At 46.0% G+C, this 25,352-nt stretch overlaps 1 protein-coding gene across 1 annotated transcript in view; it reads left to right on the top strand.

The window, feature by feature from the left end:
• The window catches only part of LRIG2 (leucine rich repeats and immunoglobulin like domains 2), a 412,722-nt gene that overhangs the window by 245,888 nt on the left and 141,482 nt on the right, over nt 1-25,352 (top strand). The window contains exon 13 of the mRNA XM_078644436.1: nt 22,600-22,920. Coding sequence (XP_078500562.1) covers nt 22,600-22,920 — 321 coding nt within the window. The remainder of the gene's footprint in view (nt 1-22,599; nt 22,921-25,352) is intronic.

The raw sequence follows: 25,352 nt of genomic DNA, 5'->3' as shown, positions 1-25,352 counted from the left end.
GTCCAGGGACTATGCAACAGAAAAAGATGCACATCAACCTACTAGAGTTGATGGCGGTCTTCCTAGCCCTAAAAGCGTTCAGGAAACACTTATGCAACAAGATCGTGTTGATCCGGACGGACAACATGACAGCTATGTATTACATTCAAAAACAGGGAGGAACACACTCCCCACAGCTATCGCACCTAGCTCAGTGTGTGGAAATGGGCCATTCAGAGGAACATGTTTCTCATGGCAGAACACCTCCCAGGCAAGGACAATCAAATAGCCGACCTGCTCAGCAGGCACAGTCAACAGATGCACGAATGGGGGATTCACCCCAATGTGCTCCAACCATTCTGCCGGCAGTGGGCACAACCGGAGATAGATCTGTTTGCCACAAGTGAAAACGCAAAATGCCAGTACTTTGCCGCCAGGTTCCACATCCACAGTCGCAAGGCAATGCGATATGGATATGGATGAACTGGTCAGGCAAATTTGCGTACGCTTTTCCCCCAGCTCCATTAATACCGCTAGAGGCACGCAAAATGCGCCAACATTCGCTAACGCTAATCCTAGTTGCTCCCACATGGGCGAGGCAACCATGGTACACAACGTTCCTAGAACTGTCAGTGGTGCCTCATCAAAGACTGCGACTCACACCTAGTCTTCTAACTCAGAGCCGTGGCAAAATCCAACACCCAGACCCGCAACAGCCGAACCTGGTGATCTGGCTCCTGAAATCCTAGAGTTTGGATACCTCAACTTGCCTCCAGACTGCATGAATATTATCAAAGAGGCAAGTAGACCCACTACCAGAGCATGTTATGCAGCTAAGTGGAAACGTTTCGTCATTTACTGCAGTACCAACAACATAAACCCATTAGATGCTTCTACACAGAACATCATTTGCTATCTCTTGCACCTCCAACGTTGCAATTTAGCCTACTCTACCATCAAAATACATTTAGCTATTTTAGCAGCATATCTCCAAAACAGGCAACACCTTTCACTGTTTAGAGTGCCAGCAATTAAAGCATTTATGGAGGGACTCAAACGAGTAATTCCCCCAAAACACCCACCTTCACCAGTCTGGAATCTAAACATCGTTTTAACCAGACTTATGGGACCACCTTTTGAACCACTACACTCATGCGAACTGCAATTTCTTACTTGGAAGGTGGCTTTCCTTATTGCCATAACTTCACTTAGAAGAGTTAGTGAGCTCCAAGCCCTAACTATTCAAGAGCCATTCATTCAAGTACATGCAAATAGAGTAGTTCTCAGAACAAACCCTAAATTCATGCCAAAAGTGGTATCCCGTTTTCATATAAATCAAACAATAGAACTGCCGGTGTTCTTTCAAAATCCACAGACAGTAGCTGAAAGGGCCTTGCATACTCTAGAGGTCAAAAGAGCTCTGCTATACTATATAGATAGAACGAAGGCATTTCGAAAGACAAAACAGTTGTTTGTTGCTTTCTCAACACAAAGGCAGCCCTATTTCAAAGTCAGGTATAGCCAGATAGATCGTTAAGTGCATTCAGATATGTTATTTAAAGGCAAAACGCACCTTAACAGTTCCCCCTAGGGCGCATTCTACACGCAAACTAGGGGCATCCATGGCTTTCCTAGGAAATATTCCATTACACGAAATTTGTAGAGCAGCCACATGGTCAATCATACATACATTTACCAAACACTATTGTGTAGATGTACATTCCAAACAGCAAGCTGCTGTAGGACAGGCTGTTCTCAAAACTCTTTTTCAGACTGCTGCAGCTGACACAGGCAGCCACCGCTAGGGGAGATACTGCTATACATTCTATGCACAGATATGAATTTCAGCAGCCCACATGCCTCGAACGGAATATGCTACTTACCAGTATGCATCTGTTCTTGGCATGTAGGGCTGCTGATATTCATATCGCCCACCCACCTCCCCGGTGCCTGTCACAGCTGTAGTATTCACTCTTTGCATGGACATCTCTTACTGTACTATACTCCATCTCTGCCACAATGGCGAAAAACAATCTGAGGATGGAGAGGATGCCCATGCGCACTGTAGTCCAAGGGAGGAGCCACCTATCTCGTGATACTTCGAAGACACTTCCAGGACAACAATGTGCAATCATCCGGACCCAACACTAGGCGGCGATCTATGCACAGATATGAATGTCAGCAGCCCTACATGCCAAGAACAGATGCATACTGGTAAGTAGCATATTCCTTTAGTGGCAATAACATCACTACGTAGAATAAGGCTTTAACACTACAACAGCCCTACTTCCAAATACATAATGACAGAATCGTCATGAGTATAGATCCACATTTTATGCCAAATGTGGTTTCTAAGTTTCATATTAACCAAACGATACAAATACCAAGTTTTTTCCAAAACCCAAAAACGCAATCAGAAAGAGCATTGCACACCCTGGACGCCAGAAGGGCTGTCATGTACTACATTGATAGAACAAAGGAATGCAGGAAAACAAAGCAAATCTTTGTTTCATTTGCAAACAGTTTTCTGGGACGACCAGTCACAAAGAATACCATTGGAAGATGGATTGCATAAGTCACACAGTTGTGCCACAAAGAGTCAGGTCAAACCTTGCAGGGAGCACCGCACGCTCACTCAACAAGGATAAAGAGAGCAATAGTGGCTTTCCTAGCAAACACACCAATTCAGGACATTTGCCAAGCAGCAACATGGTCTTCAGTGCACACGTTCACAAAGCACTACAGTGTGGATTTTCAGATGAACAAGGAAGCATAAGCAGGACAGAAGGTCTTGCAACATATCTTCACTAACCAGCGTTCATCTTCCACCCAGCCACCACAAGACTAACAAACCGCTATAAAGTCTATGCTCAGCATAGTGAATCCAGAAAAGATTCAAGCTGCAAAACGTATAGTTTCTTACCTGTCGGTGTAGTTTTTCAGCTTGAAGACTTTTCTGGATTTACTAGCGAACCCACCCACCTCCGCCAAGAAGATGACACAGGAGGAATGGAAAAAAAAGGGAAACTAGAACGAACAATCAAAAATAAAAAATCTGATGATGGCGACCAAAGGTGGGGGATTCCGTAGGAAGCACAACAACGTCACAGAAGGACAACAAATGGTGGTATGTCGACGCCCACCAGACCACAGAAAAAAAAGCAAAGAAATAATACAATTCCGGACCCAACCACTACATGGCGAGTAATGCACAGCATAGTAAATCCAGAAAAGTCTTCAAGCTGCAAAACTACACCAACAGGTAAGAAACTATACGTTTCCTGTTAGTTACTCACCTGATTTTTTTTCCCCATAGGATTGCATTGGTCTCTCTCTGTATTGTACTAAGTGTGATCCTGCATACAAGGTATCTCTTTCTGTATTGAAAATTATTTAATGAACGTGCAAAGTATTGATTGATACCAAACAACACCTACTGCCAGTAATTGAAAGTATTGCATAAAAAAACTATTTACCTGTAACGTATTTCAACTTGGTTCCTAGAAAATAAAAGTATAAAAGTAATACTTTTCTACAAACATTGGCCTGGAGTCCGTCATTGAGTGGGTTTCTGCCTTGTATGAGTATTTACACCAAATGCATTCACACTACTCTCTGATAGGCCTAATTGCTCAGCCCAGCTACCACTAAATTCCTAGAAAGGTATTTTCTACTTTAACCTCTGCCATACCTTTGGGGACTGACTGGACTGTGTGCACTATACCTCTTTTTGGTATAGTATATACAGAGCCAGCTTCCTACATGCACCACATGTTTTACCAAGCTTATGGCTGTGGGCCGAGCTTCACAATGAATACAGTAAAGCCCTGTCTTGTCCTCACACAAAGGTTGATCTTGATTGGAGCAGTTCTAGAGAAGACATTTCTTAATCCACAGAGGATAGCAGATATTCAAGCAACAATTATGTAGTGCAGGGTGAGACTCTGATCCTAGTTCTGCAAGGCCTGATGCCCCCATGTATCTTGCTGGTGTTGCATGCAAGATGGCTAATGAGGACTCTCCAGCGGTGCCTAATGAACGTGGTCTGCCCATGCAGTTCTATAATTATGTCCTTCTAGATCTGCACTGGTAAATAAACCCCTCCAGTTCGAACACAAGTCATCCCTTTTGTCCTTTGTAGCTTCAGGTTAAAGTATTTATGGTCTCCTCCTCTTTGGGCTTGGTCACTGAGCTAGGCTGCTTCACAGCATAGGGCCTATGACCAGTGGTGGAGCAGTGCCTGAACATAAATTTGTTGGAGCTGCAGGCAGTCCATCTTGCCATGAAGCTTATTTGGCTACCTTGTGTGCCTTCAAAAGCCTCCCTGACCAGTCTTTGTTTGATTCTCCACTAGTGACCTGTTTTCTAAAAGGTTTACTAAACTGGTTTCCTTTCCCCTCCATTTATTGTTAGTCAGTGGGAGTTTAATCTTGTGTCAAAGTTTCTCATGGTGTCACATTAAAGTCTATGCATAGTTGCCTGGTTCGATTTCTGGCCTAAACTGTTCTTGTAGTTGTAGGAGGCTGGCTCTTTATATGATATATCAGAATGATATATATATCTTGCAAAGAATCCAGGGTTCCCTTATGAATGGACAGGAGCTTGCTCTAGCAATCACAAGGTGCTCTTATAGGGGGTCGAGCAGAGGGGAGTGTTCGACATCTGTAAATACACACAATTGTCAATAAATGATGCATGTGACTCAAGAAGGAGAACCACACCAATGTATAAAAATATCACATCTTTATCTATATTTAGGCAGCAGAACCAATCTAATCATATAAGTATGTTTTGAAATAGAAATTCTATTGTATTAAAAAAGTCAACACTTTATGCAATTTTTAAACGCTGCAATGTTATCCTATGGGAGCAAGAAAAAGTCCTTCACTCAGGTACAGTACAGTCACTTACGGAGCCAATCTCCAGGAGTTAACGTGAGTGGTGGGCAAAGTCCAAGGCAGCACCAGCAACCCTAGAGCAGCCGGGTGCAAAACGGCATTGGGTGCCCCATGCAAGTCTATGGAGATTGGTCTTCGCGTAAAGAGGCTGCAGGCTTTGCCTGGGGGATAGTCTGACTGAACCAACATGGGGGCGGGGTGGGGGGCCGCAGGCCTTACGATGCTCGGGAACATAAGGACATCTTTGTTCCTCTTCTCCACAGGCCAGGGGCGACTGGTGCAGCAGTGTTTTTAGCCGTCATGTTTTCCTTTCAGGTTGCAATTGTGGTGGGGGTGGGGGGGAGCAAACGTGGAGCGGCTGCAGGCGATGTCTGAGTGGGGGGTCCATGAGAGCTGAAACCACTGTGGACTCGGTCTCTGGAGGGCTTGGGGACCTCACTGACACCTTAGGCCAACTTCAACTCCGGTTTGGAGCTACAAATGCAGTGGTGTCTTCAGGCGTCTAGTTTTTTCAGTCTTGAAGTCCTCTCCGGTCTCATGGGTTGCCTGTATAGTGCAAGGAAGCAGGTCTGCTGCCTCACTGGAGTTCTTAGTTTCTGGGTGAAGTGCTGACAGGTCTCCCGGACTTTGGAGACTCAGCAGCTGCAGGACAAGTTGTCTTTCGGCACAGTTGTTGTAGTTAGCAGCCAGGCTGACAGTGTTGTAGCTAGGGAACTTGTTGTCACCAGTGTCCAGGCAATGCTTTTAAAATGGCTTCCCACTTCACTTGGACTGGTAGTAATGGAACTGACCAGCACTGGGACATATCTGCTCATGCAGGTATGCCCTCACATATAACTTAAAGAACCTGTAAGGCCTGCTGTTGGGGTGACTTACAAATACTAAATGCATTTTTAGGGGACATGGCACACAGGGATCCGTGTCTTGCCGTGTTTTCACTATGGTCTGCACCAAAACATGCAATGACAGTCTTGAATGTGTTTGGTGAGGCGTCTTTTAGGGTGGCACATTTCAGGCTGCATCCCTGAGAGACCTTTCATTAGTACCTCATGCCTTGAGTACCATTGGTACCATTCACAAGGGACTTACAGAGAGTGCTAAAGGTATTGCCAATGGGGGGAAACAATTGTACAGTGTGAGAAGCTGGGTTTCTTTTGCAGTAACCCCCCACTTTTTGCCAGACTACTGATGCACTTTTAACTTGATGTGCCCTAGGTCCCTGCCAATCAGGGTCCCAGGACCTGTGTTCTTTACCCAAAACTGTACCCAGTTGGCATCCATGGCCACAGGTCAGCCCCTGGTAAATGGTACCACAGGTACCCAGGGCACTGTGACCAGGGAAGACCTCTAAGGGCTGCAGCACTTATTGTGCCACCTTTAGAGGCCCTGTATCATTACACTCGCACACTGCCTTTGCAGGCTGTGTGTCTTGGTGCAGAACAAAGTGAAGAGTCAACATGGCACACATCCCTGTGTGCCATGCCTACAACCCCCAGTCCTGGCATAGATCAGTCACCCCTCTAGCAGGGTCCCCTATACCAGTGGTGAATGTACAGGTGCATGAGCCCTGTACCCCCACAGTATCTAAGTCCATTCTTAGACATTATAAGTGCAGTGCTGCCATTAAGAGTATATGGTGCTGGGAGTTTGTCATCACAAACTCCACAGCACCATAATGGCTGCACTAAAAACTGAGAAGTTTGCTATCAAACTTTTCTCAGCACATTAAATACACACTGATGCCAGTGTGAGATTTAATGATAAATGCACACAGAGGGCATCTTAGAGATGCCCCCTGAAAAACGACCTACCACTAGTATCCAGGCTGAGTGGCTGCCTTCACCTCCAGCTGCTCTCGGGGGCCTGAAACAATGCACATCCTGAGACGAGGTGCCAAGGCTCCTCTCCCCCCCCCCCCCCCACACACACTTCCACGAAGGGGAAGCCTCAAAGGCTTGCCGCTTTTGTGAGCTTCCCCAGGCCGGCCACTTGCTGCTTTCAGCAACTGGTCCCCACCGGTTCTGATCCCCACTTTGGGTGGGAGAACCGGCGGGAAAAACAAGTGAGGAAGTGTGCCCACCTTTGCCAACTCCACCCATCAGGTGGGGGAGCCGAGGTGAAGCACAACTCTGTCCCCGCCATCTTGCAGATGAGGGGGACTCAGCCAACCAGGGAAAGGCTTTTGACCCCCTCCCACTGGAGAGTGGCATAATAGGGGGTGTACCCACCCCAGGGAAGGGACCCATTGGCCCCAACGTTTTACTTACCTGTAACGCCCCTGAATCTAGTATTTAGGGGCACCCCTGCACCTTGCTTCCTCAGACAAGAACCTGCAAAAAGGACCGAACAGCCATGCTGAAGCTAACAAGAGGACGACACCCACTGACTTGGCCCCAGCCCTACTGGCCTGTCCCCACCTTGAACCTGTTGCAGCAAAATTCCGGTGTGTCCTGCAGCCAGCAACCTTGAGAAACCCAGAGGACCTGCCTGCCTTCAATCCCAAAGGCTCTGTTTCCCATGAACACTGGATCTGTTCAAACACCAGACTCCAGCTCCGCAAGGATCCGCGGGTTTGCACCACTATGCACCCCATGGGCCGAGTTTGAGTGACCCAACACCAAAAGGAGGTTTCCCGGGCGATCCTGACCCAAAATTCGGTGAACCCTGACCTGCCTCAAGCCTCCTGCCGACGCCTGCAGCCTCAAACCGGAAGGTCCCCCCAACCGCGACCAGGAACTGTTAAGAAGATCCGACCCTAAAAGGCACCCTTGCACCCAACGCCCCACGGCCTTGGGTGGCCCAACCTGGGCTGAACCAACCTCCAACATCCCAACTTACCTCTGCAATTGGTGGTCACACCCAGAAGACCTTCGTCCCTGAGCCTGTAGTGCTTTTGCAAAACGGAGACTCTCCATTGGAAGCTACAGGGCTTCCGACGCCAAAACAGCATTCTGTACCCGGCCGCCCCACTGCCGCTGAGGGTGCAACTTTTCTGCTGACCTTAGCCCCCATTTGCCCTGAACTTAAGTCCAGGAGCTTTGCTCCCACAACCCAATGGCCTGCTAGTCAGCAGCCACGAACCTGAGGCTCCCTATCCCCTATTGAATAACATTGGGCCTCAGCACTCTGCACCCGGCCGCCCTAGAGGCGCTGAGGGTGTATCAAGAGTGCATCCTTGACCTTGGGGGACCCCTGAGTCTAACACCAGAATACCAACTCCCTCAACAAGGTACTTACCTAAAAAACGATAACCCTATGTTCGAGGCATATGAGCTGCAGATTGTACACTTAGCATTACCACTGGTGTTGGGCTCGGATGATTGCAGGTTGGTGTCTTGGAAGAAGTCTTTGTAGTCACGAGATAGGTGACTGCTCCCTTGGACAATACTGCGCATGGGCATCGGCTCCATCCTTAGATTGTTTTTTTCCGCCACTGGGTTCGGATGAAAGTTTCTCCGCTCCGGCTAGAAAAACACTTTTCAAGCACCTCGAAACACAAAACTTCCTCAATCTTCTAAAAACTACCTTCGACATCGACTACAATAGTTTTGACGCCATCAGTTCCATTCCGGTCATCGACACGGGCCGTTGGGCCTATCCACGCCGTGCGGCCTACACCTCATGGACAGAACTCCGTTCAAAAGATGCCCGGTATGTCGAGCAAAGTTTCCACATAGCGATCACCACGAGGTCTGCAACCTCTGTCTACCGCCAGAACACGACGAATCGACCTGCACAGCTTGTGCATCCTTCCGATCAAAGAAAACCATCCGGGATCGGAGGGCCCGTCGACACGAAATGAGATAAGCTCCGTAACCGGAAGATATCTTCGATGAAGAGGTCACGCTCGTTCCCGAAGAAGATTCACCTGATCTCCAGATCGTATCAGAGACAGACGACTCGGATGACTCCATTCCATTGGGTCAGCGCGTGAGTAGTGAGTACTACTGCCCCTACACCACATACAGTTCCCGAACCGAAGGCAAAGGTAAGCAATCCGCCCGCTGGGCCCAGTCGAGACCGAACACCCGCTTTGAAAGCCCGGCTCTGAAGAAAACAACTAAGCCTTTGAGTGCCTCGGCACCGAGCAAGCCGCACGTGCCGATTCCACCTCTTCCATCGGCACCAAAACCCAAAGCTAGTTCGGCACTGAAACCAAAGGATGGCTCGGCACTGAAACAGAAAGACCTCTCAGCACCGAAGCCTAAAGAAGTATCGGCACTGAAACCGAAAGAAGTACCGGCTCCGAAGCCGTCCACTTCTAAACCTAAAAGTGTGAAGCCATCGTCTGACGCCTCGAAGCCGACGACACCAGCTCCCACACCGAAAACACCTTCTTCAGTGCCCGAAGCCCACAAGGCCTGATTCCGATGTGCCCGAGCCCTCGAACCTGCCTTCCAAGCCAAAAACAACACCTTCGGCACCGAAAACTACGCCAAATGACTTTTAACACCTCCCACGGCTTAAGACACAAAACAACCTCGGCTGGAACCGAAAAAATCGACGCCCAAGAAGGTTGTACATGAGGAGGAACTTTTCTTGCCAGATCCTCGACAAAAGAAGCTCTACATCGACCCAAAAACAGGCCATGTAGAAGCTACACCTCACAAAAAGAGACCAGCAGATGCACCGCCCACACCTGTGGTTCCTGCCAAGAAAAAGGACTGTGCAACATCCCCTATGCACTTTTCCTTTCCTATACCTCCTCCTCATTCTCCTCCTGTTCCTCTTCACATATCACCTCAAATCTCTCCTGCACATTCTCCACTTTTATCATCACATTCACCTCAACATGATGATGATGAATATAGTCTGGGTGGAGGGGATGATATAGATGAGCCTTTCCCCTACCACGTGGATGACGTTATATGGGACTTGAAAAACCCACAAAATGCGCCTCATATTCCTGAACCGCATTTATTCCCTTCAAAACCTTCCCCTCCAGAGGATAACATTGGTTTTGGTCATTTATTAAACAGAGCTGCTGCTTACCACAAAGTCACTATGCATTCTGATGAGGCTGAGGAGGATTTTCTCTAAGATACCTTTGAACAGTCTCAACGGTCTGTTCAAATTCTTCCCATGATTAAAGGGGTCATCAAACATGCTCCAGAGGTATTTAAAGACCCTGTACGCACTAGAATTCTGAACCCTAGAATTGAGAAAAAATATAGGCCTGCACCCACAGACCCAATCTACATTAAAGGACACCTACCATTAGATTCTTTAGTTGTGTTCAATGCTAGGAAAAAGGCAAATTCTCAAACTTCTGGCGAAGCACCCCCACCTGACAAATAATCCAAAGTAATTGATGCGTCAGGTAAAAGAATACCTGCACAAGCCACTAACATATGGCGTATAGCTAATACACAAGCCCTCCTCTCTCATTACGCTAGGGCTCATTATGATCAATTAGAAAAACTACTTGAGCACCTATCAGATCAGTATAAAGCTCAGGCAACTGAGCTCATACAAGAAGGCAAGTTAATTTCAAATGCCTCAATAAAATGTGCACTAGATGTGGCAGACACCCCATCTAGAGCTGTGAATACCAGTGTCATACTTAGGAGACATGCGTGGCTACGCATTTCCGGGTTTACACAGGAAGTGAAAACTACCATTTTAAACCAACCATTTAATCAGAACCAATTATTTGGCCCAGAAGTGGACACTGCACTCGAAAAGATGAAGAAAGATACGGACACCGCCAAATCTATGGTGGCTTTGCAGTTCACACCAGCTAGAGGTTCCTTTCGTCTCTCCTTCTACAGAGGAGACTCCAAACAAACTAGAGCAGACACTACAACATCTTTCAAATCTCACACACAAGCATCCTCTAACAAGGGATATTATAGAGGAGGATACAGAGGCAATAATAAAAAATTGAGAGGTCGCGGTAACAACAGCAATCGGTCCTCTTCCGCCACAAGACAGTGACTTCCCTCTGCTCCCCCAACAGCATTCCACTCCTGTAGGGGGCAGATTAACACAGTTCCTGCCTGTCTGGAACTCTATTACAACAGACAAGTGGGTGAGACAGATTATCCAACATGGCTGCTGCCTAGAACTTACAGCAACCCCTCCACACATACCTCCCAGGCAGCGTCCAATGCCTACAGACCACCTGACTCTGCTCCAACAAGAAGTTCTGTCACTTTTACAAAAGGATGACATTCAATTAGTTCCTTTAGAAGAACAGGGAACAGGGGTTTACTTGCTGTATTTTCTAAGTCCCAAAAAGGACGGGACACTAAGACCAATTCTCGACCTCGGGCCCCTCAATCAGTACATACAATCAGATCATTTTCATATGATCACTCTGCAACAAGTGCACCCACTACTGCAACAAGTCGATTTCCTTTCAACACTAGACCTAAAGGACGCCTACTTTCACATTCCTATACACCCTGCTCACAGGAAGTATCTAAGGTTTGTAATACAAGGACAACACTATCAGTTCAAAGTCCTTCCATTTGGGGTAACAACAGCACCACGCGTGTTCACAAAGTGCTTAGCAGTAGTAGCAGCACATCTCAGAAGGCAGCAAATACATGTCTTCCCTTATCTGGACGATTGGCTTATAAAAGCCAAGTCATTCAATCAATGTGTCCAACACACACATCAAACAATTCAAACGTTGCACAACTTTGGGTACACGATCAACTACACCAAGTCGCACCTGCAGCCTTCTCATGTACACCAGTATCTAGGGGCTACAATAGACACATCTACAGCTCTAGCATATCCCAGTCCAGCAAGGATACGGAGCATTCAAGCCTTAGTCACAGTCTTCCAACAACAACAATCTCTACAAGCCACAGTGTACATAAGAATAATGGGCATGATGGCATTTTGCGTCTTCATAGTACCACACGCAAGATTGCAAATGCGCACGTTACAAGAGTGCCTAGCACAACAGTGCAACCAGGCTCAAGGTCAACTAACAGACCTGGTGTTGGTGGACAGCCGCACGCAGCGCTCTCTGCAATTGTGGAACACCAAAAACTTGACAAAGGGGCGGCCGTTCCTCGCACCTGTTCCACAGTTAGTGCTCGCAACAGACTCATCTCTCACAGGATGGGCAGCCCATCTCTTACATCATACAACTCAAGGTCAATGGAACAATCAACAAAAACTGTTCCATATCAACCATCTAGAGCTGCTAGCCATATTCTTAGCACTCAAGACTTTTCAACTACAAGTACAAAAGAAAGCGGTCTTAATCCGGACGGACACTATGACAGCCATGTACTATATACAAAAACAGGGGGGGACACACTCTCTGCGACTGTCCCAGCTCGCACAGAACATTTGGAGATGGGCCATTCCTCAAAATATACATCTGCTGGCAGAACACCTTCCAGGAGTTCACAATCAGACAGCAGATCTGTTAAGTCGGCAGTCACAACAGATTCACGAATGGGAACTACATTTTCAAGTTCTTCAGTCATTCTTCCAGAGGTGGGGTCATCCACACATAGATCTGTTTGCCACCCACGAAAATGCAAAATGCCCAACCTTCGCCGCCAGGTTTCCACACCCATTGTCCAAGGGCAATACAATATGGATGAAATGGTCAGGCAGATTTGCATACTCTTTTCCGCCTCTCCCACTGATTCCATTAGTAGTTCGCAAGCTCAGACAACAGTCTCTCAAACTGATCCTGGTAGCTCCCACATGGGCACGCCAACCGTGGTTCACCACACTGCTGTATCTCTGTCTGGTTCCACATCAAAAGTTACAGCTCACACCCTCCCATTTCACACAGAACTATGGAGAAATCAGACACCCAGACCCAAAACAACTGAATTTAGCGATCTGGCTCCTGAAGTCTTAGAGTTTGGTTATCTAAACCCACCACCAGACTGTATGAACATCATTAAAGAGGCTAGGAAACCCACTACCAGAGCGTGTTATGCCGCTAAATGGAAAAGATTCGCAATTAATTGCAGAAACAATCAAATTGATCCCCTGGATGCTTCCATCCAGAATATAATTTGTTATCTTTTATATGTACAAAGGTCTAATTTAGCATATTCTTCCATACGCCTGCACCTTGCAGCAATTGCGGCGTATTTACAAAACAGACAACATCTGTCTCTCTTCAGAGTGCCTGCAATCAAAGCATTCATGGAAGGATTAAAAAGAATAATCCCACCCAGGTTGCCACCTTCTCCTGTGTGGAACCTGAATATTGTCCTTACAAGACTCATGGGACCCCCGTTCGAGCCTCTACATAAATGTGAACTGCAATTCCTAACATGGAAAACTGCTTTCCTTGTTGCTATTACCTCTCTTAGAAGAGTAAGTGAGATACAAGCTTTCACTATACAAGAACCATTTTTTCAAATACATCCTCACAAAGTTGGTCTTAGATCTAATCCAAAATTTCTTCCAAAGGTCATCACTCCTTTTCACTTAAATCAATCCGTAGAGTTACCTGTGTTTTTCCAAAACCCAGACTGTAGCGGAAAGGGCTTTACACACTCTAGATGTTAGAAGAGCTCTTCTATACTATATAGATAGAACTAAATATTTTAGAAAAACAAAACAACTGTTTGTATCTTTCTCTCCTCCACACAAAGGCAATCCCATCTCTAAAGGTGGGATTGCAAGGTGGATTGTAAAGTGTATACTAATATGCTATCTAAAGGCTAAACGTACATTAACAGTTCCTCCTAGAACGCACTCCACTCGCAAGCTAGGAGCCTCTATGGCTTTCTTAGGAAACATACCCCTAGAGGACATATGCAAGGCAGCAACATGGTCTACACCACACACCTTCACTAAACACTATTGTGTTGATGTGCAAGTCAAGCAGCAAGCTGCAGTAGGCCAAGCTGTCCTTAAAACTCTCTTTCAAAACACTGCAAAGGATACAAGCGACCACCGCTAGGGGAGACACTGCTGTACAATCAATGCTAAGTGTACAATCTGCAGCTCATATACCTCAAATGGAAAATGCTACTTACTAGTATGCATCTGTTCTTGGCATGTAGAGCTGCAGAGTTGTACACGCCCTCCCGCCTCCCCGGGACTTGTATCCGTTCCAGTTTTCATCTTACTTAGATGCACACGCATGGACATCCTTTTTTTCTTTACTTATACTAACTCCATCATTTCCCATCATGGCGAAAAACAATCTAAGGATGGAGCCGATGCCCATGCGCAGTATTGTCCAAGGGAGGAGTAACCTATCGTGACTGCAAAGACTTCTTCCAAGACAACAACAACCTGCAATCATCCGAGCCCAACACCAGGTGGCGATCTAATGCGAAGTGTACAACTCTGCAGATCTACATGCCAAGAACAGATAAATACTGGTAAGTAGCATTTTCCTTTCCTCCATAAGATAACATTGTCTGTTTTCCTTTGAAAAGTTTCTAAGTGTGGAGTTGGAAAACCTAAAGGAATTCTTTAAAATCTTACTAACGAACAAAAACGATTTTACTTAGCTGTTAACAGGAAATGCCCCAGTGTAGTGTCCAGGTATACTACACTGTGTAAGAAAAGTAATCTCAAAAGTAGCTTACCTGTAATTTTACTAAAAAGCTTATTTTAAGTATATCTGCTGTATTTACAAATCGTAATCGTAATCATACGCTCTTGTATAGCGCCTTATGACCGTAAGGTCTCAAGGCGCTTGCTTTGGGAACCCGTCCTGGTCTTTCCCTGCGAGATTACCCCTACTGAGCATCCCCAAGGTGAAGACCAGGCATCCCATCGCGGTGGGGCCGTAGTGGAGATTAAGCAAGCTATTGCCCAGAGTTGCAGAGTGTGAACCCACGATTCGAGTAGGCACCGAGGCGAGAATTATCGAGTCCATGCACATTATGACCTCAAGACCCTGCCGCGTCGGGAATTGAACCCTGGTCCCGGGTCTGACCTCTGCATCAGGGTCTGCCTCCTCTAGCCGGTGAGCAACACTTCTCAGTGACAATACTGTAAGTCAAAACAAAGTGCATATACAATTACAATCCAAACTGTATTACAACTGTATATTTACTTTTATCTATTTATCACTTACCTGTGCCAGGCTTGCTTGCTTGTAGGAAATAAAATAACTAAAAATATTTTTATACAAAAACAATTGGTCTGAAGTTTAGTCTTTGAGTTGGTGAATTCATTTGCTGACTGAGTGTGTACAACAAATGCTTAACACTGTCCTCTGATAAAGCCTTACTGCTCGACCACACTACCACAAATAAAGAGTAAGGTTCTATCTAACGTTACCTCTGCCTACCTTTGGGGTTACACTGGACTCTGTGCACACTATACCTCACTTTGGTATAGTATATACAGAGCCAGCTTCCTACATACAGTTTTGGTAAACTAGCACTGAGGACCTGGTTAGCAGGAACCCAGTGCACATCCAGTCGAAATCACATCACATACCAGACAAAATGTGGGGATGACCATCTCAAAAAGGGGCACTCTCCTACAGTAGTGTGAGAAAGTGACTCTTTTGACATGGTTAGCTCTCACTGTTGCCTGGAAAATGATGTTGTTTCAATTGTAAGTGCTCAGGGTCCCTGCCAACAAGGTCCCCCGTGCTTCTTCCCTAAAACTGTTCCACAATTGGCAACTTCAGCCCTTTGTAAGTCCCTAGTAAATGGTACTTCTGGTACCAATGACATCTCGCCAAGGCCATGTAGCTTGCATGCCTTGGTGCAGTGAAAAACGATAGTCAGCATGGCACACTGCAGGGTGCACTATGTCTCGGGTGTTGGCATATTGGCATTAACAGATATGCCCCTACAATATTGGGGTCTATTCCTTTATGTTGTAGGTGTTAGGGAAGCCTTATAGAGTACATGGGCTGGAAACGAGACAACTCGAGTTCCACAGCACCATGATGGCTTCACTGAACACATGAGTTTTTCACTACCAAACATCTCTCAGTAAACCCTAACTAATGCCAGTCTGTGATTTATTGTACCATTTACTCAGAGGGCACCTCAGAGATGCCCCCTGAAAATCTACCAACCCTAGTGTGATCACAGACTGGCTGTAGGCAGCCTGCCACCACCAGACATGTTTCTGGACCCCTGGGTTGAGAGCATGTGCTCGCCAGTAACAGAAATAATGCACATCCTGGGCAGAGGTGTCACACCTTCTCCCCCAGGATTGGCCCAGTGCTCTAAAGGGAAGCTTCAAAGGCCTGCCGCCTTTGTAATGCGACCCTCCAGCCTTTGCTGCTAGCAGCAGATGGCAACCCCTGGTTCAAACCCCCCACTTTTGGCAGTAGAACCGGCGAGCAAACCAAGCTAGAGTAGGAGGTGTGCCCATCTTCGACAACTCCACCCCTCAGGTGCTTTAGGCGAAGTTAAGCACACTTTCCAGTGCCCACCATATTGAAGATGGTGGGGCTTCTCCAATCAGTTAGGGATAAGCCCCCCTCCCACAGGAGGGTGGCATAATAGTGGGTGTAGACACACCAGGTAAGGAACCCATTGGTCCCTACCTGTTACTTCCCTGTTACACCCCTAAATCTAGAATATAGGTGGCTCCCCCAGAGCCTGAAATCAGATTTTGATGACCATCAAAGAAGAGTTGTGCAGCAGCGGTGACTGGAGACACCAACTGACTTGGCCTCAGCCCTGCCGGCCTGTCTGCAGCCCTTAAAAACCTCGCTGAAGAAGAGCGACTTGCCCCGTAGACCAGCGACCTCTAGAGCCCTGGGTCATTGCCTGCCTTTAACAAACACTCCAAATCTCCTGTGGACAGTGGAACTGTCCAGAAGAAACCAACTCCAAAGACAAGGAACTCTGCCCTGAGGAACCACGAAACGGCCTTTGCACCCACCTCTGCACCTGACTCGCATGACCAGAGTCCAAGTGGCCCACCGGTCCTGCAAAGGTTCCCCAGCGCTTCTGAGCCGTAGTCTACCGTGGGCGGACCCCTGCCAGAATCCCATCTACACAACTGCTGCTTCAACTCAGACTCCTCCTCACTGCGATCTGCCTAGTAAGCTGATTTCCAAAGCCAAAGGACGCCCCTACACCTGAAGTCCCTGGGCCTTGGGGAGCTGGACCGATGGTGTCCCCACATCCTCTAGCATCTCTACTTGCCTGGGCAGCTGTAGGCTTTCTTTTTCCGGCCTCCTGTCCTGAGCCTGCAGCCTTTCTTCAAATTTGATGTCCCCATTGGTGTACATTGGGTGCCCAATGCTGTGTTGGCACTCTGCTCTCAGCTGCCCCGTGTTAAGCCACAGATGTAAGTTTGGTGCTGCCATAGAGGGGGAATCTCTGGACTCTGCCCGATATAAGCACTTAGTGGTATAGCATCTAAAGAGCCAGCTTCCTACAAATAGTCTTCGAGTCTATGAACTTCATTCCTTTTTGACATGACCATCCATCATGATGTTCTACACAGATTGACTGGTTCTTCGCACCTACCCTTCTTTGCCCAAATATAATAATTTACTTTGAGACTAATGATAATAAACCGCTTTGCAGAGCTTTGGAGAACCTCAGCTGCATTGCAGTTCTTCTTTAGTAAGACATCTGCCTCAGTGAGAATTTTGCATATTTAACCCCATTTATTTTTTTCTTTTACAAAATAAATAATGAAAAAAATAGACTACCATTTTTAGGTCGAGCTGGTAAACTGCATCCAAAGGATGCAGGTGTCCAGCTGGTTAGGTCGAGCTGGTAAACTGCATCCAAAGGATGCAGGTGTCCAGCTGGAGACCCAATGTTGTCTGTCTCGGGGGGAGGAAGGACAAGAGGGTGTTACGAGCTTGAAAGCGGCCGGATTTGGGTGCGCGAACGCGCACGTCGCCTCCGTCCACGCGTGCGCACACAGCCAGCCACCACACAGACTGAAACACACGCGCGCTGCTTACTTTCACTTTACATCCCCCCACCAGTCATCGGATCTTTTTACGCACGCACGCATGCATGCATACATACATACACACACAGACACACGCGCACACACAGGCACACACGCAGACAGACACACTCGCGCAGGCAGACACACACACACACACACACGCAGGCATACAGACATACAGGCAAACACCACCCCCCCTTACCAGGCTCGCACCACTGTGGCCCGCGTGTCCAGGTCTTCCAGCCGGCCGGCCGCCGCCGCACACCACTGATAATAATAATGAACTCCTAAACACCACTGTGAGCCGCGGCAGAAGTTGAAGGCGATAGCCTTGAGGGCAGGAGCTGCGCATTACGTTGTTATGGGATGACAAGGTCGTGAGGATGGCCCTTTTACCCCTGACCCCCACCCATCCCGTTAGGTCGCACACTAACGGTCCCTAAGGGGCTCTCCGTGTATTTCCCTTCGGCTCCGGCCACTACATGATAGCCACGCCCGAGACTTCCGGCCCTTTGTCCCTCCTTCCGGACGTGGCTCTGACACACTCTATCCAATCAGCCTGCCCGCGGGGAGCGAGGAAGCCAGCTGAGGACTGTTGGAGGAAGGCGGAGGGGGAAGATGCAGCATGGCGGGCGGGCTGCAGCAGGGCAGCTCCGGCCACGGCCATGCAGCCACCAACATCCTGCTGTTGGGCGCCCTCAGCTCCTGCACCGACTCCGCCAAACAGGGGCACAGCAGCAAGGTCAGAGCGCAGGGTACGTCCGTGTGCTCGTGTTTTCCAGTCCATTTGCTAATTCAGTCCTCTTACACCTCCTCCTTGTCTGCTTCCCCCTCTCACGTTACACCCCTTCGTGTCCTCCTTTCTCCTCCGTCTCTTCCACCCCTTCCAGCACATTTCCCCTCTCGTCCGTTATCATCTTTATTGGCCTTTTAACCCCCCCTCCGCCTCCTAAGCAATATAAAGGGACTAGCTGTTTTTTTCTAGCATTAACAAAACCAACACATGCACACGCGTCCTCCCCTGCCTCCTCTCCCCACCCATGCACTTGTTTATTTTAATGTTTAAATCCCCCGCTGCCGCCACACACCGCCTGCGCTCCACCTGCCCCACCACTGAACATCAGATTTCAGTGTCTTAAGGTATCTAGTCCCAAAGATGAGGCAGTGCATCAGGTGGGGATGAATGTGACAAATGAGCGAGCAAATGCATGAGGATCTTGCATGTCCTAGAAAGAACATTTGGACTTGCCCTTCTTACATTACCCAAAATAAAGCAGCCCTACCAAGTAAAACACACAGCGTCTCATCTGCACACCCCCTAACCCTCACACCCCCTCACCCTCTGTGCAACCATTCAACAACTGGTTCAAATATGTTCTGTCAATGTTTCAAGCTTTATTACAAATGTAACAAAAAGATGTTAAATTTTCACTTCTGTTCTTGGATTTTCGTCACAATAAAATACTCTGAACATAATCTTCACAAAAGGTATTTACAAAAGTTTAAGCTATTGCCATTATAAATTACAATAACTTATTTAAGTATTAATTATTTGTAAAAATTAACAGCCATTGTTATTTGTAATATCAATACATCTAAGTCGCGTAAATACAACACATATTGCATTAGAAATGCTATAGGTGTCGCATTTGCGAAAGTTATAACTATTAGCATTGTAAATGACATAGCTATTAATTTAGCTATTTTCAAAAACAAAACATAAATAAAAAATTTGTCATTTACAATACCAATAGCTCAAACTTTCCTAATGCGAGACCTATTGCATTGTAAATGCTTGTTTTTGTTACTATCCAACATTTATTTTTAAAGATGGATTTTTTTTTTTTTACAAGAACGAAATCTATTTTGTATTTAAGACTTCTGCCGAAGATAACTTTTAACGACAACTAGAATTGCTTGTTAGTAACTTGTACTTTTAAATCCTTCTTGTAGGTATTAATGTTCTGAATGTATTCACCATTAAAATTGCAGCCTAATGAATGTTCAGTAGGAAGGTAGTGACTCTGTGCTTGTCCCTATGTTGCTTACAAACCTATTAGTGCGTAGTTCAGTTAACAAAACTGTGGTAAATGCTTTCTATATCTATTCCCCTTTACCACTGCATCAGAATGTCCTGTGACATCATGGAATGTTGAGTGCCTGACTGTGGCTAGAGAGTCAGTTGGTCATCTCAGGCTGAGGAGCTGGTAGCGCGCTCCTGGTGGGGTTTTCTCCTTGTATCTTCTTATCCTGTAACCTGCCACCTAACTACCTACTAATAAAGAAGAATCTTCTACTACACCTGGACTACACTTCATTGTTTATTTACCACATTTTGGCGACGTTTCTTGGACTAACCTACGCTGGAAGAAGTTTAAGCATTAAGGAAACCAAGGACTGTTCTGAGAACCAGTGAAAGTCTAAACATGGAAAAGCTATTGATCTGGAGAAATTAGAGAAACGCCCAGTAAACCCCACCAGCGTCCTGTTCACTCTGGACAGCCTGCACCCTGGGCGTTTGTTAAGTGAAGGAGTTAACTGCGACCTTACTGTCATCTGGAAGTCAAATACCTCCAGCCACAAAAGCGTGTGAGTTTCAGCTGGCCTGATCACCCTACTGTGTCTCCATGCCTTTTGCTTTGTGACAGTTCACTCAGCGCTAGCAGTTTCCTTCACAACTGCCAACATCAGTGAGTGTCTTATCAGGACTGCCCAGCGCTGGCTCTGCCCTTCACAACAGCCAACATCAGTGAGTGCTATAATAAGCATGTGAAGTTTCTTTCTTCCTATTGTCACGGAGTTTCCCAGCACTGGCAGTACCCTTTACATCAGCCAACATCGTGTGAAGTTTTCCCTGCTTTCCTTGTCATTGCGGTGGACTCGAGAACTGTGTCCTCATTATGAGCCTTCTGTCGTCTTAGTGAAAGTCGGATTGCTTATAGCGGTGAGTGGAAGACACTTTTATTTTGTAATTTATGTGCATTCATGATGAGATGTACTCTTTGGCAGTTGAACCGCTACATTTTGAACAAGCCTCCTGCCATGGCGCGCACATAGACTTACCTGTCTCGTGAAGCTGTCATCTTTTCTTTATGACGTTTGCTCCGCTGCCACTGCCTCCTGCTTTCCGACTTCAGACAGCACGTTTTCGCCGTGAACCTTCCGGCGTGGACGTGACTCCGTGACCCCATTTTGTTTGAAGTTACTGCACGTCTGCCTACGTGTATTTCTGGTGCTGTCACTCGTCTAGAAGTATTTCCGCTCAAGCCTGCCCTGCAAAGCCAGTTCCTTTATACTTTTAATGGCTAATCAAATATTTGGAATACCTTTTTATTGACTAAAGCTCACTTTTCTTGTCTTTATGTCTCAGTGGACATACTCATCATTTCTATCACATGGTCTACGTGTCTGAACAGTGCAAGCAAGCATTTCAAATTTCTCTACATCGTAAACGCTACGAACTAGAAATGGAAGACCAGATGTGTTTTTCCACACAGAATGCATCACATCTCGTGACTTTTCAGAGGTTGGTTCCCAAGGACTTTGTGACTGATTTTTCACCTTTATGGCTATATGCATCTTTGGAACATGGCAAGAGTCTTCACTACATCGCGCTGTACATTCGATGCTACTCCAGGAGTGTTAGTTTCCTCTGGTGTACACTTTCCTAGGGAGTTGTTTTGTTCCACAGTTAAAGGTTGCCTTTCTTAGTGTACCCTTGAAGGGGAAGTTGTTAGTGCACGTCATGCACTAGTCTTAATTGCAAGGCTTTCCTTTTTTCTGTGTAGGTTGCTAGTTCATTTTATTGTGCTTTCTTCCATCTGCACACATTTTGTCATTCAGTTGTTACACCCTACTTAGTTTACCGGGATCACTACCTTGTTTTATTAAGGAGGGTGGATGGGCATGTTATGTAATTTGCATTCTTGTGTTTTGTTCAACCATGACCATTTGTGCATCTTATGAATATCTCTCTACATGCCTCTTTTAAAATTCCTATGTTTCTGCTACCACGCTTGTGTTTCTTGCTTTTCAAACTGTCTTTGACTTGCTCTTATGTCTACAGTCTCCTCTGGATTCCTCTGCTCTGTCTTAACTTATTACTTGCTGTTGTTCACTAACGGAAGAGGATGTGTGGTAAATGCTTTCTATATCTATTCCCCTTTACCACTGCATCAGAATGTCCTGTGACATCATGGAATGTTGAGTGCCTGACTGTGGCTAGAGAGTCAGTTGGTCATCTCAGGCTGAGGAGCTGGTAGCTCGCTCCTGGTGGGGTTTTCTCCTTGTATCTTCTTATCCTGTAACCTGGCACCTAACTACCTACTAATAAAGAAGAATCTTCTACTACACCTGGACTACACTTCATTGTTTATTTACCACAAAAACTACAAAACTAGAGTCGCAAGAATTGGGAGCGCAATGTGCGATTGCTTCTCAAGAATCCAGTTTTACTAAATCTGGCCCCTGATTTTTCGGAAACTTACTGTAAGATATGGCCATCTAGTGGATTATGGTAGAAATACAGATCGTGTTTTTTGTGTGACTTATGTTTAGAACGCCTTTCGATGCAGTATAAATTAAATGCATGATAAATTGTACCTTTACATTTAAGTAATCTGTGAAAGAGTTCGTACAATGTTTATTACTTGATGGAAGATTTAAGGACAAATTAATGTTAAAATAGTCTACCTGTTCCGCCCTAGAAAATAAATAGCTCAAACGGGGTTAACTGGCTTCAGCGTAGCGGTTTCCTAAGTTAAATTAATTTAGTGTTTTGTGATGTTTTCATGAAACATCGATGAATCATGTATAACATTCTAATATATTCTTTTAATGTAGAATGAGAAAATACTTAAACGTTTACTAATGTTATGTTTTGCAGATGATTTTCCCAAGCCTCAAATCAGGCTGCACCCGGAGACCACAGTGGCATTAAAAGGAATGAATGTGACCTTGGCATGCAGTGCTGCAAGCAGCAGTGATTCCCCTATGTCCATCACTTGGCGAAAGGACAGCGAACTAATGCATGATGCAGAGGTGGAAAACTTTGCCCGATACCAGCAGCATGGTGCAGAAGTCTTAGAGTACACAACTGTTTTACACATCTTTAATGTAAACTTTACAGACGAGGGAAAATACCAGTGCGTGGTTACAAATCACTTCGGTTCCAATTACTCCAGCAAAGCCAAACTCACTGTGAATGGTATGCCTTTTTGATGTCATAAATATTAATATTTCTATACAGATGTGTGTACTTGAAAACATTTGATCACTTGCCTCACATCAGGACTGCATAATAAATACTACGATAGCAGCTCAATGAGTTTGTAAAAAGCAACCGGAAAATTTATCGTTTAGGCTTAGTTGAATATTGTTCGTTGTAAGGGATCTTGTTAGCTAATATGAAGAGACGCATTAGTAAAAAAAAACTATTTGGGGCAGTTGAAAACATTTTTTTTTCCAGAAGTTAAGTTTACCTCTATTTCAATATGTCATTTCTCTTTAAAGCCATAATAAGATGAAGAACCTGGCGTTAAACAAATCCACACTTTTCAACTATATTAGTTAATCTTCTGTGTTCATGTATAAGGAATGATGCCTATCTATATTATGCTCAAGGATTTCTCCAACTAGAAGTGTGGTGTCAGTATTAATAGGTCTCATCTGACTTGCTGTATGCATAATTCCTTTGAGTGAGTTTCAATCCTCTTTACAAAAGATTGCCTGTGTGCCTTTCTCAAAAGGTGCATTACTGGGGAAGCTGGATTTAAACTCGCAATGAGAGGTTCTGTCCTTAATCCCTTGAACGCTCATGACGAGCTCTGCTCGTCATGATCCACGGTGCTCGTGTGCTCATGACGAGCTCACTGTTGGAACGCTCGCACGCTGGGCTAATTACCCTGCTGTGCGAACGTTCTACACAAACTGGTGTGGTCATGACGAGCTCAGCTCCTCATGAGCACCGTTGTTCATGACGAGCTGAGCTCGTCATGAGCACCGGGGCGCTGTGCGCGCCCCCCAGCACAGCGGGGGAATGCGCCCCGCATGCAAGGGGTTAAGGATAAATTCAATGTTAACTACAGACTGAAGCTACCAGGACCTATTCAGAAGATTGTAGAGAAAGACTGCTATATCTGACATTGAAAGAGAGCATAATCATGTAAGGAACAGACATTGTGATAGAGAGAATCTTTTATCCAGGATTACCTTGTGTGTGTGTATGCATAGGGATTTCAACAGTGGTAACTAATGATGGTGAAGCCTCCACCATTGTCTTTTTAGGTCTCGCTTACAGTGCTTGCGCTGTGGAGATCTGTTGTATGTACTTGTGGGGTCTGATTCCTCCCACGCTTTTGGATTGGCTTGTGTGTGTGTTGTGTAAACATTGGAGCCTGCTTATAGTGGGTGTATGTCCCACCTTTTTCCAAAAGTTCACTCCCATGGAGTATTGCTTTGTGAGCGAGCAGCGGCGTCGCATGCTTTGCTCTGACCGCAGCTTGCTGCCTTCTTGAAATAATCCCTTTCATTTGGTAAGAAGATGTCCTCTTTCTATGTCCATGCCTGCTTCCCTACATGGCACATGGAACAGAGTTAAACTGTGGCCACCAGTTCTGGTTAGTAGCTGCTTGTCTTTCAGCCTCTCACCCCCTCATGTTCTGTTGTGTGCCCCATCTCCAACAACTTCAGTAGGGCTCCAAGTGTGCTGCAGCTTTGGGGTTCCTCTCATTCTGGTATGAACCAGCAGTATCCGGGTCCAACCTCCATACACCCTCAGTGCCCCTTTAACTGCACCCGCTGCCGTCTCATCGCCCCCCCCCCCCACCCCCCAGCCTCAGTGCTGCTTTGAAATCCTCGCCATTGTGCACGAAGTCTACCAATTCACTGGAACGGCTGGATCACGGAATTCCGATCCCACCGCCGATTCCAAATTGTAGGCTCATCCTCTCCGGACCCCCAGCTCATTAGCGCGGATGGACTGCAAGCGAATTAGGTAATGGCCCGCGGTCTGAATATGGTTTCCCTCCTTCCTAGGACCTCGAATGCCGATAATTCTCAGCCTCTTCCAGAGTCCTCGTGGATACTTACTAGCTATCCTTAGGCTTACAGTTTATTTGTTGTCCTGATGATGATCCCGGTTACCCTTAAATGGGATCGAAACATCGTCGACCATAAATACCGCGTACACACAAATAATTCTATTAATGTGTTCCAGATGTTGTTACTTATCAAGCTTGCAGCAACCTGCATATTTTTGAGCAAGCTTTTCCCTCTGTTTCGCCTGTCTGTTAATTTCCGTCGTTTTCCTCGTTTTTGATCTATGTGTTAAATTGTCACCCTTTTCACCTTGTCACACTGGTTATTGTTAGTGTGGATACAGGATTGTATCCAATTGGATATTCCAACTGTCCCGAGACAGCAAACTTATTCATCTTGAATAAATTGTCTACCCGGCTGGGTAGCTCATATAGTCAATCATGTTTTATATTTATTGTATATTGTATTTTCTTTTCAACAAGGACCACTGTCCAGTATAATAATAATTGTTACCCTAGATCCTTGGTTACTTATAGGGTTCCCTTGTCCTCTTACATACACATTGAAATCCTTCCCCAGCATCAGTCGTCCCAGTCCCTC

This window comes from Lissotriton helveticus, chromosome 5_1 (assembly GCF_964261635.1).
Source record: "Lissotriton helveticus chromosome 5_1, aLisHel1.1, whole genome shotgun sequence".
In the NCBI taxonomy this organism is placed as follows: domain Eukaryota; kingdom Metazoa; phylum Chordata; class Amphibia; order Caudata; family Salamandridae; genus Lissotriton; species Lissotriton helveticus.
The sequence above is the reverse complement of the archived record's forward strand: the minus strand, read 5'-3'. Positions and strand labels throughout refer to the sequence as shown.